The sequence below is a fragment of the Anser cygnoides genome, chromosome 14 (assembly GCF_040182565.1).
Source record: "Anser cygnoides isolate HZ-2024a breed goose chromosome 14, Taihu_goose_T2T_genome, whole genome shotgun sequence".
Classification (NCBI taxonomy): domain Eukaryota; kingdom Metazoa; phylum Chordata; class Aves; order Anseriformes; family Anatidae; genus Anser; species Anser cygnoides.
In genome coordinates this window covers 11,694,218-11,708,968 of record NC_089886.1, presented here as the reverse complement: position 1 = coordinate 11,708,968, position 14,751 = coordinate 11,694,218, and the positions used below count along the sequence as shown (strand labels likewise).

General features: G+C 48.7%; 1 protein-coding gene across 8 annotated transcripts in view; it reads left to right on the top strand.

Moving 5' to 3' along the window:
- Positions 1-14,751, top strand: part of PSD2 (pleckstrin and Sec7 domain containing 2) — a 90,296-nt gene that overhangs the window by 45,238 nt on the left and 30,307 nt on the right. For 7 of the 8 annotated variants that reach the window (XR_010834952.1, XM_067005490.1, XM_067005488.1 and 4 more), the window contains 4 exons: positions 4,759-5,247; positions 6,144-6,338; positions 12,090-12,170; positions 12,733-12,845. Coding sequence is in view for 7 of the 8 variants with exons in the window: in XM_067005490.1 (XP_066861591.1) it covers positions 4,759-5,247; positions 6,144-6,338; positions 12,090-12,170; positions 12,733-12,845 (878 nt within the window). In the remaining variant the exon portion in view is untranslated. The remainder of the gene's footprint in view (positions 1-4,758; positions 5,248-6,143; positions 6,339-12,089; positions 12,171-12,732; positions 12,846-14,751) is intronic. The other variant, XM_048051501.2, reaches the window with a different exon arrangement.

The following is a 14,751-nucleotide window of genomic DNA, read 5'->3' as shown; positions in this document are numbered from 1 at the left end:
CTCTTCAGAAGGGACAGGCAGCACAGAAGGGGTGGTGGTGTGGCTCTCTATGTTAGAGTGTTCTGGTGTTGTGGAACTCGAGACTGGGAATGATAAGGTTGAGTCCCTATGGGTTAGGATCAGCGGGAAGGCCAACAAGGCAAGCATCCTGGTGGGGGTCTGTTATAGATAGCCAAACCAGGATGAGGAGACGGATGAGGAGTTCTACAGGCAGCTGGAAGAAGTTGTGAAATCCTCAGCACTTGTTCTCTTGGGAGACTTCAACTTCCCAGATATCTGCTGGAAATACAATACAGCCCAGAGGAAGCAGTCTAGGAGGTTTCTGGAGAGCATGGAAGATAGCTTCCTGACACAGCTGGTTAGTGAGCCTACCAGGGGAGGTGCCCCGCTAGACCTTCTGTTCATGAACAGAGAAGGACTGGTGGGAGATGTGGTGGTTGGGAGCTGTCTTGGGCAGAGTGACCACAAAATGGTAGAGTTCTCTATTCTTGGCAAAGTCAGGAGGGGGATCAGTAAAACTGCTGTCTTGGACTTCTGGAGGGCAGACTTTGAGCTGTTCGGGACACTGGTTGTCAGAGTCCCTTGGGAGGCAGTTCTGAAGGGCAGAGGAGTCCAGGAAGGCTGGGCACTCCTCAAGAAGGAAATCTTAAAGACTCAGGAGCAGACCATCCCCATGTGCCCCATGAGCCAGCATGGAATAAGACTGGCCTGGCTGAACAGAGAGCTGTGGCTAGAGCTCAGGAAGAAAAAGAGGGTTTATGACCTTTGGAAGAGAGGGCAGGCCACTCAGGAGGATTATAATGATGTTGAGAGGCTGTGCAGGGACAAAATTAGAAAGGCCAAAGCTCATCTGGAGCTCCATCTGGCTACTGCTGTTAAAGATAACAGAAAATGTCTTTAAAAAACGTTTAGATGTAGAGCTTACTGATATGGTTTAGTGGAGGACTTGTCAGTGTTAGGTCAGAGGTTGGACTAGGTGATCTTGGAGGTCTCTTTCAACCTAGATGATTCTGTGATTCTTTGATTCTTAAGAGGAGAAGGTGTGACAGGGATGGGATGGGCAAAAGGGGCATTTGAATCACCTCCTGGTCTTAGTCTGGTGTAGGCTTCAGGCTGAGTCGTTTGGTGGGAGCACAGTCTGGAGCATGGCCAGGAGTGTCAGCAGTGCTGGGAAGCTATACAGCATGTGGGCTAACGACAGGCATCCCTAATCCATTGCGTCTGCAGTGTCGAGCAGGCTGCTCAGTAAAAAGCTGGTTGTTTTACCCAAGGCCCCCAGCAAGAAGCAGAAGCACTGTTTCAAGAGGCACAACTGAAGATACTGAAGAGGAAGAAGTCCAAGGCAGGATGCTACTGCCTGATGATGTCTAGAGAGCCTGGGGAGTCCACCTCCACACAGGATCCACAAGCCCTGTAAGCTACTCTGTCAAGTCTTGGATGTCTGCAAGGCTCTCTGCTGCAAGGGAATCATATTTGCTTGGTTTGTGGTTCCCTGGCAGAGACTGTGAGTTCAAGACAAAGCCAGAAGTGGTCAGTGAATGCTGGTGCAGTCACTGGAACTGCAATTATTATAAGGTACTGGGGCATGAATTGGGAGAAGTGGCAGGCTAAGGATTTGGGCCTGATGCAACCTGACTGCACTCTGCATGCACCGACCATGATCTTGTGCTGTGAACATATTGACTTGGATAGAAAATAAGTATTCTGGGAAGCTGGATGCGCAGGGGACAAGATACACAATACCTGAATGCAAAAGTCCATCTGGAAAACTTCAGGGACACAAATGAAATCTGGGAAACCACATATTCTCTGGGATCAGGTTAGCTTGCTGTGTTCAAGCTCCTTTGTACTTTGACCATGTATCCATAGTATGAGTGGCAGAAATGCATGGCTGGGCCAAACTCAGCATGGTCTTTCCTTGCTGTAGCTAACTGCCTGCTGCACTGGTGTTTGTCAATGAGTGGGGGTCATGAGAAACAAAGCTGACAGACATACCAAAGCACTGGGAATTCACTGTCATCCTCCATTGTCTCTGAATTTCCCCAGTCAAGGAGATAAAGCCAAAGCTTTAGTACTTCTACTGCAGTTTGCACTCACTGAATCCTTTTTGCCCCCCTGTCTAGTTTATCCCATAGCATCCAGTGGATGCCAATATACCATTTGTCAAAGTCCCATTTTCTATCACCTTCCCAGGAGCCCCCAACATGGGGCTGATCTCAGGGCACTGCTGATCTCAGGGAATTTGCAGCTCTGCAGTCAAACTGAGAGCTTCACTGGTGGTTGATGTTCTCTGATTTCAGCCCTATAAAATCATGCAAAAAGTCAAACTGATAAATATAGGAATCCCCACATTTGGCTTGTAAGATGTGCTTAGTACCTGCAGGTTTGTGACTGCTGCCTTTGCCCAGACTTTTCCTCACATGTCGATATACAGCCAACAAGCATTTCAAATTTCATTAAACAAAGTTTCAGAAGAACTTTGCAGAAGGCCTGCAGCGCACAGGCAAGAAAATCCTAATTGCCATCATGTCCTCTGATTGGCCTCCCTACTCCACCAACACAGCAAACTAGGTTCTACTTTATTACAACTAATTAACCAGTGAGAATTGAAATGTAAACAACTCAGTGCATAAAAATCCAGTAAGGTTCAGTTGCAATAATAACCAAATGCATTGCTCTGCATGCCTTGCCATAAGCAATAAAACAGCATTTCAGAGATGACTGGGAAAAGCAGCACAGGCAATTAGGTACAATGTTACTTCAATAGACAGAAGCTTGTGATTACAATACAAATAAATATATGGCTCCTTACTTAAGTAAAGCAATTGCCTTCCCCGCTGTGTAATACACAACAGTTCCCTGTGGGAGGTTCATTCATACAAGTGAGGTCGTACCTTGTCTCCCACCCTAGCCCAGCTTTGTTGAATTAAATGCAGGCACTGCTCCTAGGCTGGTCTAAGCTGTTGGAAGCCTGTCTTCCCTTGGGGAGGGTCTTTTCTGGGACCACTCAGGGAGAGATGTGGTGTGCGGGACTTGTGTCCGTTGGTGCTGGCAGGCTCGTCAGCATTCAATGACCCATCCTCTGCCATGGCACCTGCCCTGGTCTCTACCCTTCGTCCCACACAGGAGACTTCGCTGGGGCATTTGTAGGGACACAGGTCTTCTGACTTTGTTGCCTCCTATAGGAGTTTGGGCTGGAAAATAAAAGGGAGTAGTTCCAAGAAGTTGGGCAATGGGTCAAGCTGCCAAGATAGGTCTGTAATTCCCACCACTGGCTGCAATTAAGCCTGTAAAATCCTTCTTGTTACAGGGGTATAGAGTTTCTAAAGTTCCTCCTGCTTTGTGGAGGGTGGAGACCTGTTCTGTACACAAAATCATGTCCAGGCTTTGCAGTTCAGCCTTCAGGGATGAATGGATTTGTAAAGACAAGCAGTTCTGAGGATGAGGAGACCCCAGGCTGCAGTAGTCTGAGGAGCTGATGCTGTCTGTGTCATTTCTGCTTATGTCTGGCTTGCTGTGTGGCCAGCTCTGGTGATCTGGGTGACAGTTTTCTTAAAGCCCTGAGCTCCTGGAATCAAGAGATTATTTGGCTGTACATATTCATGTAAGATTTTAGGCCATACAGTCATAGAGTTAGGTTTGTGAACAGCAGCTCTAAGAGCTCAGACACCAGAAATGACTTTTCAGAGGGTGCGAGAACTTGTTTGTCAAAGCCTGTCAGGCCTCACGCATGGAGTGTAGGCCGTGCATTGTTGTCTCCCTCCTTGCGCTGCCCTTCAGGTGGGCCTGCCCTTCTCCCTGGTGTGCCACCCTGGTGTGCCAGCACTGCCTGTTCCTGCCACAGCTCACCACGCAGCTGACCTGGCATCCAGAATCACAGAGAAGGGAAGACAGGAAGGAGTATCCACTTACTTCAAAGGAACCTGAGCTTCTTGGCTTTCCTGAACATAGGTGCATCAATGAGCATGGAGAGATGTGCCTACACACAGGCAGCACAGGGCAGTCCTTCAGCAAACAGTAATGCCTTGCGCAGGTTCTCTCCTGGGGTCATGAATCAAGGCCTGATAGTCCACAGCAGCTTCTCCAGCCTTCCTCCACAGAGCTGCTGAGGGAAGTACTTTTTCCATCCAGCAGTCTGTCCACAGTCTATCTGTAAAGCAGCATGGAGACTCCCCTGTTTGGGTGTGTACGCGTCCCCTTGTACATCCTTCTCGGTGGAGAAAAAATAGTATTTCTAGTGTGCCCTGCACTTCTGGGCTGCGTTGCCTGAGAAAAAAGGCTCAAGGCACTCTAAAAGCTTCTGGTTTTCCTCTGCTATAAAGGGAGCAAGCTGCCAACATTTGCTGCCAACATCCAGTTATATGACTTGATCTCAATTTTTAAGGACTTTCAAGGTTTTGAGGTTGCCAGAATCAGAGCACTTGAAGGGAAAGAGAACCTAGAGATTAAATCCATTCTGGCAGTTGGTCCAGTCACAGGTGTCAGGCACCACTGTAACCAGTTCAGAGATCTGACTTTTTACTGGGGCTTGACCATGATTGCCCGGGTCCCTGGGATTGCTCATTGTAAAGCTCTACCTTCCTCAGCTCTGGAAACTTGTAATAAAACTGGGAACACAGCAGGTTATACCACAGAAAGCTCCTAAGGGCCTATAATCACAGAATCTATTTTTGCCTCTTCTCCTGCCCCCTAGCTCCAAGTTGAACAGTTCAAGCAATTACTTTGACAGTATTTTCTACATCTTTCCTTTTGGTACAGGTTTGCTGCTGGAAATGCCAAGCTGAGCTGTAGTGAGGACGACAAGGAACATTTTCAATTCAAAGACATCAGGGATGGATTCAGCTCAACCTTTGAGAAGATTGTTGAGTCTGACCTAATGAAGGGCACATACTACAGCAGCTTGGACTCTCTGGATGTCCTCTCTCTCACAGACGAGACAGACAGCTGCGTCAGTTTTGAGGCCCCACTCACACCATTGATCCAGCAACGAGTCAAGGAAAGCCCAGAGCTCTTGGAGCAGAAACTGGTGGCCCAGCAGAGAGAAGCCCTTCACCACATGGCTGCTGATAAGCAAGAGCAGGCAGCAGTAAAGCCAGTGGAGGGGGATTTTGGGAGCCCTCTCAGGCACTCGATTACTAGCAGCAGGTCAGAGAATGTGCTGAGCCATTTGTCTTTGAAGAATATCCCAAATGGGTTCCATGTGGAAAGTTCAGAGGAAGAAGCAACCAAGATCATTAACTCCATCAGGTAAGGCAGGCCTTGAATTCCTTGGGCAAAGGGAATTGTCCTTGTCTTACAGGGTCCCAGCCCAGGAGCAAGCCTCAGAGAATGTAATAGAGGTGGAGATGCTTTTTTTTTTTTTTTTTTTTTTTCCCTTGTGCCTCCTCACATGTGCTGTCATGGTGGAGAGGCCAAACACCCACAGGACAAACTTTCATCTGGCTGCTCAAAAATCCCATCTGCTCTTAAGGCAGGCAAAGCCGGAGCTGTTCTAGGCAGACCACTGAAATCTGCAAAAGCTCGTGGCAGGTAAGAGTTAGTCAGATATACTCCCAAATGTGCTCAAGGTTTCACTTAGCTGACCCTGTAGAGGCTTCCCCAAGAGCTCTTCTGCAGACAGTGAGGAGATCAGTGGAGATGTCACTCTCTGAGCCAGCAAATAATAAACCCATATCCTCAGCAAATAATCTAACCCTAAAAGCATATCATCTGTTCCTTAAGTTTCCTGAATGTCAACAGCTGTAAAAAAGCTTGGTATCCCTTAGACATCAACCAGATAGATCTACACTTCTGTCAGTCTCTGTATCCATTCAGGACAACTTTCTATATCAGTGGCAAGAGAGGAACTTTAAAACGGTGTTGGGTCTCCTTGTTTTGAATGGATGTGACATCATTTCTTAGTGAGGAGTCAGTTTCTCTTTCATCTCTTTCCTAAAAGTTTGAAATGAATCTCTACTATTTTGAGTGCATCAAAATGCATTTCTTTTGACCTGAAATGAAAGAGGTTTTGTCCAATGTCCTGTTCACAAATGTGTTTTCATACTTTTTGTTTGGGACAAGAAGAAATCAAAATGTGTTATTTTCCATGGGTTTCATCAAATCGCGTTGCTGCTCCTTGAATCTTGTTTCTTGTTTCTGTGTAGCGATGCCAGCTTGAAAGATGCCCTGTCAGACTCTGACTCCGACATGGGCAGCACGGAGCAGCTTGACCAGGGAAGCACAGACACCTTGGCAAATGGCTGCAGGGCAGACAGTGAGGCTGCAAAGAGGCTGGCCAAGCGCCTCTACAACCTCGAAGGGTTCAAGCGCTGTGATGTGGCACGCCAGCTTGGGAAGAAGTAAGTGGGGCTTTGGAGTGCAGCCAGCCTGGCCAAGCAGTTGACAGAGATGGCAGTACTGAATCGGGCTGTCAGAAACACAGCTGTGGTGGGGAGGGTCCATGGGAGCATGGTGAACAGGACAAACACAGAAAGGGACAAGCCTACTGTTACGAGGCCTTGCTGGTTCATGTCAGGGCCACTTGAGATCTTCCCAGTTGAAACTGGTCCAAGACCAATGCCCTTGCAATTTGATTCCTACAAGTTGTTTGCATGTATTGGGCATTAATTGCCACAAGCTGCAGTTGCTGCCTGCCAGAACAAAGAGTTTCCTGCATTTGGAAGAGGCCCAGCAGGACACCTAAAGCAATCCCCAGGCTGAAGAGTTTTGGATCTTGACCTTCCTGTGTTTAACTGGAGCTCCTGGGAGTGTGGTGGCAATGAGAGTCTGTCTCAGTGGGACAAGGCAAATGCCCTGTAACATCTTTGCCCTGCCATTCCCCAGGGTTTTCATGTCTGCACCCCAAAATCTTGCTGCAGTGCCTCCTGACCCAGTCTGTGTAGACAGTGTGAACCCACAAGGGTTTGATGGAGAGACAGTTGCACAACAGAGATCCAGGCCCTTCAGCTGGTAGATTGGCATGGGGAAGGCAAAAGGGAAATAGAAGTGTTTATTCGTATGCCAGAGAGTTACAGTGGTTTCTAAAAGACAGGGCAATAGTAACAAACAAAACAGTAACATATGACTTTAGGATGCCAGTGGGTATGAGGACACCAATCCCCAGAATATTTCTCCAGGATAAAATATAACGTGTTGCTGGTTTTTTGTACGTTGTTGAAATGGCCTGCTGTCTAGATCAGCAGGACACAACTGTACCTCTGCAAATACCCAAGCTTCCAATACTGAGAATGGTCTATAGCTCAGCTTGGTCCTGGGAAGGACGGAGCCCATGAGTGATCTCCTAGGGAAACTTTTTATATCACCTGACAGCATTCTCATTTGCCTCTTTGGTTCTTATAGCAGGTACATATCGGGTTTCTGCCGCCTTAGGCCTAGCATCTGTCTTTCTTGCAAATCTGCCACACCAGCTGTCTGAGTGGGGCAGTTTCAAACAATGATTCTCTGGGGTGCATCTGAGTGTGCCTCTTTGCTTATTTCTGCAGTCCTCCCTCTACCTGTCATCCTCACCTTGGGAAGCTGTTTGGTGATCCACATCTGGGACTTGACACAGCCTTTAAAAGGAAACAACTTGTGTTTTGATCAGCTGAGTTTTTGACACCTGGATCATTTCCTAGCACAAAACCTGGATAGATCTGCAGGCTTTTGGACCAAGCAGGTGGCTTTGTGGAGTAGGAAAGGAAGAAGGATGGGAATAGGTATATTTTAAGCTAGTCTTGCTCACTTAAGACAAAGTAGGACCAACCTACATTTGTGGGAACAGGGTACATTTAAGTGATGGTTGGGAGGGTTGTTTGAAAAGTAAAAATTTCGTTTTTAGGCTTTTCAGCTCCTCTTGACCCTCGCCCCTTTTTTTTCTTTGTGAGTATTGGCAATTTTCTCAAAAGCAACCCCCCCCCCCCAAAAAAAAAAAAATTCATCATTGTCAAGCAAGTAGACAAGGCTTGATGAACAAGGAAATAGAGGTTGGGTATCTCCAAATAGCGTCTTCCCAGCTGACAGGATTATGCGATGTTAACTCTAAATCTAGAAATTATCTTTGTCAAGAGCATGCATTTCAGCAGCTGAGCTCTACATGGAAGATCCTTGTTGCTGGATTTGTCTGTGTCATCATCTCAGCTCTATTACTACCCCCAGACACATATCTCTTGCTGGACAGAGGTTGACGTGTTTCAGGTGCCAGACCTCAAAGATGGCAGCACCAAGCACTTACTTGCAAGGTTTCCGAACAGACTGCTGTGCTCGCAAACCCATGCAGGCAGCAAAGGAGCAGGCAGCAGCATGCAGAGTTGCAGCACTGCAGCACATGAAGAACCAGGGCTCTGTCAGAGTCCCATCAGCAGCACAGCCTGGCCATACAGCCTGCTTCTCTCCTGTGGAGATTAGGTGAATTTTACTGAACCAAGCTTTTTATGGAAACTCTTTTTTTTTTTTTTTTTTGATCCAGGTGGCTGTGGCACAATAAGAATCTTGGAAAACAGAGGTGTAGCTCTGGTAGGACAGTGTGATTCAGTGCAGTAAAACAGCACATGATGCACCCATGTGCAGCCATGCAGGAATGAAACTGGGAGAAAAGGCCAGGACTCCTGTGTCACCCTGGAGGTGGCTTGTGACCCAGACAGGTCAGTAATCACTCCTGGTGCCTGGACCTTCCCAAACCAGGGAGAGGGAGGAAGCATCAGACAGGGTTCTAAGATGAGTGGTCTGTAGAAGTTGTATGCACAGTGCAGCCACCAACCACAGGATGATAGACTTGTTTCAATGGAAAACCCATTGCTGTTCTTGCAGTGATGTCTCTGACATATCTGAGTAGCACTGGTGGAAGTGTCACCCATTCCCATGGGAGAAGCTGGGACAGCACAGAGAGAGGGAAGACAAATTATTGAACAAAGGAACTGGAGCAGGCATCTAAGCCCACCTTAGAGGAGGCCATGGGCTTGCCATGGCCAGTATTAGAGCTCTGTGTCACAGGCATGCCTAAGGCACGTTGACTTGGTCTGGAGCTCGGGGAAGAGGGGCGCCCCTGGCTAGACAGAGGAGTTTATTGCTTCCTAGGGGCTGGCTGCCTTCAGGTGCCCTGCAACACCATCTGGTTCCCTTGGCAGAGTCAGCAGTCTCTGCCTGGAGCTTCTCAAAGGAGAGGGACCAGGTGAGGCACATGGAAAGGTGTGATGGGCTGGGGAGCTGCTGGCACTACAGAAGCTGTCATAGATCACTGTTTGCCAGGCTGTCTGGGTCGTGAGGGTCGTGGGTCCTGGCCATCAGCAAGACCCGGTGAACTGAAGGATAGGCAGTGAGCCTGCCTGCCCTCCTGGTCTGCCCTGGTGGGAGAGTGAGGTGAAAGGGAGCTCCCACCCACCTTCATCCTGCCTGACTACAGGTCTAGTTAGGAATGCACATTAGGGTGTAGCTCCCAGAGTAGGCCTTGGAGACACCTCAAGAGCAATTCAGTCCACCCAAGATTTGTGCAGGGCTGTAGATGTGCTGCTGTCTTTTGATTTTATAGAGCATTGGTCCTTCATGCTCAGCTTGAGGTTAAGTGGGAGAATGCCTTGTTCTCCCCTGTTGATCGCTCCAGTGCAGCAGTGTGTGACAGTCTTTGCCGTATGCACAGTGCCCAGAGTGCCCAAGCAGATTCCCGGAAGATCTGGCAAAGGGTGTCCAGGCAGAAGGAATCAGAGCTTTTCTTCCATGAGACTGTAGGATCATACTTGTGAGGTGGGACCTGACCTGTGGAAGGGAGAGCACTGGCTATTTCCCAGCACTGACACAGCCAATGTATGAGGCCTTCTGCAGGCTTAGAGCTGAGAGGATCACAGAGGAGGCCTGGGGCTTGCTTGGCTCTGTTGGTTCTTTGGCACAAGTGAAGATGTTGTGACATCTCCTTTCACAAGCATGTGGTCATTTTTGGCTTCTCAAATCACCCTGTTACGAAGTTCCAGGATAAGAGGAGAAGTTTCCACAGGAAGCTGGCAAGAATCCACACACTGATTATTGCAGTACTGCTTCAGACAGACTAACCTGGGCTGTCCATGAGGCCATGAGGCCGTGTTCTTTCTCAGAGATAGCAACCCCAAATGGTAAGATTGTTTTATGATCATGAGGCCCTGTGGCTTCAGACAACAATGAAATGGTGGCCTGCACACACTTCAGCACTGATACTTACATCCTGCCTCTCAAAACTCAGCCTGGACCTCTCCCTTGGAGCTGACACACCTCTCTGTCTGATTCCAAACAGCATCCACCCCAGACACTTTACAGCATCAACCTCACTGTGGAAGATAAAACAATACTGCTGGAAAAGCAACGAGAGCAGTGAGTTCTGCCTGTAACATGTCTCGGAGTGAAACTGGATGTGCAACACTTAGCAAGCAATATGATTTTCATTTTGTGGGGAGAAGGAAAATGAATTACATATTGGCAAGGGTGATCATAGAATCATAGAATCATAGAATGGTTTGGGTTGGAAGGGACCTTAGAGATCATCTAGTTCCAAACTCTTTGCTATGGTCAGGGACACCATCCACTAGGTTAGGTTGCTCAAAGCCCTGTCCAGCCTGGCCTTGAACACTTCCAGGGATGGGGCATCCACAGCTTCTCTGGGCAGCCTGTTCCAGTGCCTCATCAACCTCTGAGTAAAGAGTTTCTTCTTCATATCTAATCTATGTATACCCTTTTTTTAGTTTAAAACCATTAATTCTTGTACACTCCCTGACAAAGAATCCCTCCTCGTCTTTCCTGTAGGTAATGGAAGGTCGCAATAAGGTCTCCCAAGACCCTTCTCTTCTCCAGGCTGAACAACCCCAACTCCTTCAGCCTGTCTTCGTAGGAGAGGTGCTCCAGCCCCTTGATCATCTTTGTGGCCCTTCTATAGACCCATTCTGATACATCCATGTCTTTCTTGTGCTGGGGGACCCAGAGCTGAATGTAGTACTGCAGGTGGGATCCCGTGAGAGCAGAGCAGAGAGCGAGAATCACCTCCCTTGCCCTGCTCTCCACACTTTTGATGCAGCCCAAGGTACAGTTGGCTTTGTGGGCTGCAAGCCCACACTGCCGGCTCTTGTCGAGCTTCTTGTCAACCAATACTCCCAGGTCCTTCTCCTCAGGGCTGCTCTCGATCCATTCTCTGCCCAGCCTGTATTTATGCTTGGGATTGCCCCAGCCCAGGTGCAGGACCTTGTACCTGGTCTTGTTGAACTCCATGAGGTTTGCACAGGCCCACCTCTCAAGCCTGTCCAAGGTCCCTCTGGATGGCATCCCTTCCCTCCAGTGTGTCAACCTCACCACACAGCTTGGTGTCATCCGCCAACATCGACCAATCCCACTGAATTGAGACCATCTACCATTTTGTGCCAGCATTCATTAATCATCCTTGCAATTCTGCCACCTGAGTTGTGCAGATAGAAGAACTTAATATCACCCATTCTGGCTTTAAAAGCAAGAAGTTTCCAAGCATCCTTCAAAATCTCCAAGTATCCTCCTTCACCCCTGGAGAAGCACTTAAGGGCTAGTGGGGCCAGGATCTCCACTGAGATCTCCTGCACCTTGGCTGCTCCAGTACCCCAGGAGCATCCATCTGACATGTGAGCTAGTGTGTCTGAGGGTGGGATTGCAAAGAGATGCAAAGCGAGGTGCTGTGGTGAGAGTGAGATGGGAGCCAATGTGGGGTGGAGAGCAGGAATATTGCAGTAGGATTAGGGGACACATCCAGCAATGGGACAGGACGAGATAAGAGAGAAGGCACTAGGCATCCTTGTGGTCTCCTCCTCAGGCCGTGTGTCCCTGGCTGGTTTGGGTGGAGGAAGCTCTGCCTGGCCAGCAGCATGGCAGAGGGGTGCACCGAGGGCAGGTATCCCCTCATTCTCAGGTTTCTAAGGCTGGCAGCTGCAGTGCTAGACTGTGGGCATTTCAGGGCCCTTTGGAGGTCTTCCAGTAGCCTTTCAGTCTGGGAGAAAGTCCTCCTGGGTCTGGGATCATGTCTGCAGTGTCATACTGGGAGTTTGGGCTGGCCAGGAGGCAGCAATCTGCTGTTCTCTTGTAGACAGTGTCTTCTTCCCTGATGAAAGGGCTGACTACTCCCTCTTTAATTACAGTAACGAATTTAGCAAGTTGGTAGCAGAGGAGTATCTCAGCTTCTTTGACTTCACTGGCCTGACCCTTGACAAAGCACTCAGGTGAGCTGGTCTCTTGGCACTCCCGCGTCCGGGCTGGCCAGAGCAGAGTACTGTGGTGGGTTTCTCCTCTGGGCTTCCCAACTCCACAGAGGCTGTCTGTGCAACAGGAGCAGGGACTGGGGGGAGCTCTAGGTTGTCATTTAATTTTTACTTTGGTGTCATGTTTGACACAAAATACTGCCACCAAAAGTGGTATTTAACAGGAGGGCCCATAACCTGCTTCCCCATGGTGGAGAGCAGCTTTCCCAGGAATCCTGTTCTGTACAAACTCAGAGCAAGTGGGATCAACTTCTGCCCATTGGAATGGACAACCCATCCTGTTGCCATTGAGCCAGAGGTGGGTCAGATCTCAGCTGACAGCATGTTTCCCTGCACAGGTCAGAGCTGGCTCCATAGAAACCCTTTGCACTGCACCTGCAGGGGCCCAGGGGTGCACAGGCTGGGGGGAGGACAAAGGCTTTCCTAGCTGCTCTGAGGATCCCCTTTCCACCTCTCTCCTTAGTGTGGATGCTTCCCAGCAGATTGATCCATGACATCTTTAAGTGTCATTTTCTCTTTGCAGGACGTTCTTGAAAGCATTCCCACTGATGGGAGAGACTCAGGAGCGGGAGCGGGTGCTGATTCACTTCTCCCGGCGATACTGCCAGTGCAACCCAGAGGAGAGCACTTCTGAAGGTACCACTTCCCTTCCCAAGCTCTGCTGTGGCACTGCTGCACGCTCACAGTGCACCTGTGTCACAGAGCCTGCACATAAAGTGAACCATCCACATCTTGAGTAGCAACCACTGGCCAGACCAGGCCGCAGCTTATTCTTCCTCTGGGGTGCTGCCCTGCTGACCAGCCCTGCCCTGGGGGGGTCTGGGGACACCAGGCACTGTACAGACCTCCTCGGGAGAGTCGGGTGTGTCCCCTCAGGGTATGATGGTCTGAGTGTGGGCTCCCAGTAACAGGCACACGCAAGTGCAGGTGAGCTGTGATGAAGGTAAGCTCCTCAGCTGTGACCTGGCTTAGTGGCTGTGCTTTGCCCAGCACCAGGGGAGGGAGGGAGTGGTCCTCAGGGGTAGTGAGTTACTGCAACCGTGGCTTGCAGAGTGGTATTGGCTCAGCCCAAGTTCTCGTCCATTGAAAGAGGTACAGCTGAATAGAAGACATTTCCATACAGATTGAGAAAGACTATTGGCTTGCTATGCACTGGGGTTACATTCTTTGCTCTCTACTGTGTGCAGCAGGGGAAAGCAGAGCTGGATAAAATCCTGGGCCCACTGGAATTGTGTATTTTGTTAGTCACTTTCACAGTCCTTCTCCATTTTTTTTAATAGAGATACTTCCTTCTGTTTTTTTTTTCTTTCTTTTTTTTTTCTTCTTGATTGTTTGTTTGTTTTAATGGAAAAGGTCATTTGGAGTACACATGTACATGTGCACACATCCAGACCTGAGCACACTCCAGTTCACGTTTACATGAATATCTTTGCACATCTGCTTACATGCATCTCAAAATACCCCCATGGGTGAAAATCAGGCTGCTGAGCAGATCTCAGCCGACCTCACAGAAGTGCTGGTTGTTCCTACTTCACCCTCTCCAGCATGGAATATAGCAGTTGGACATGAGAGATCCTGCTTGTCTCTGCCTTGCAGGCTCCCCAAGGAGCAGCAGTGCCTTGGGTCACACAAACTCTCCAGTTCTTCTGCCAGGCTAACTGAACACAAGCTATTCTCAAAACAGAATGACCTCTTCACTTTTCTTTGTGGTATCTGAATAAAGTATAGGCTTGCATTTCATTTTCCTATGTTTGCTTTACACACATTTCTGTGATGTTCTCTCCCACTGATCTAAAAAGGACCTTCCTCTGGGAAGGGTCCTCAACCTCTAGACATTAAGCTGCAGGTTAAGCTTTCATGGCTCTTTTCCCAGAAGTGATTTCAGCGGTCATCCCTAGCTGAAATATCCCAAATGCCCAATCCTGACTTCTCTTCACCACCTTCCCCCAGAAGTGATCCCCAATTCTATTGCATCCACCTCCTACCCCTATAGACAAGGGCCTTGGGATCCTTTCTCCCCTTCTGGTCCTCAGGTATCTGTCACAGCCACTGTGTGGACAGATGCATGCACACACCAGATTGAGCAGAGGCTGAGCTGGAGCACGAGGCAGTCAGATCTCTGACTCCATACACACCCTTCAGCATGAGTCTGTTCAGAGGGCAGCAAATAGTCAAACAATACACAAGCTTTGCCATGGCAACATGAGTTTACATAGGTGCCAGTGGAGCTACGATATGACAAGTGTTCAAGAAGAAAAATTAGATACCAGTTGTCAATGCTGCATGAGGAAGTATCTGCTAATACAAAAAAAGGATGAACCCAGAAAGTTAGACTCTTCAACAGTGGCATGGCAATCAGTGGGGATGTCACTGCTGCTGGCAGGACCTGTTTTGAAAATATTACAGTCCTGAACAGTACAAAACTCTTAAGGCTAATGAACAGTGAAACTGAAGCACATCACTGATGCTACTGTCATGACCCATTCATTAACACTTAGTGCCACAGCATTACCTGCGATGGTGGCAGCACATTTCACAAGTC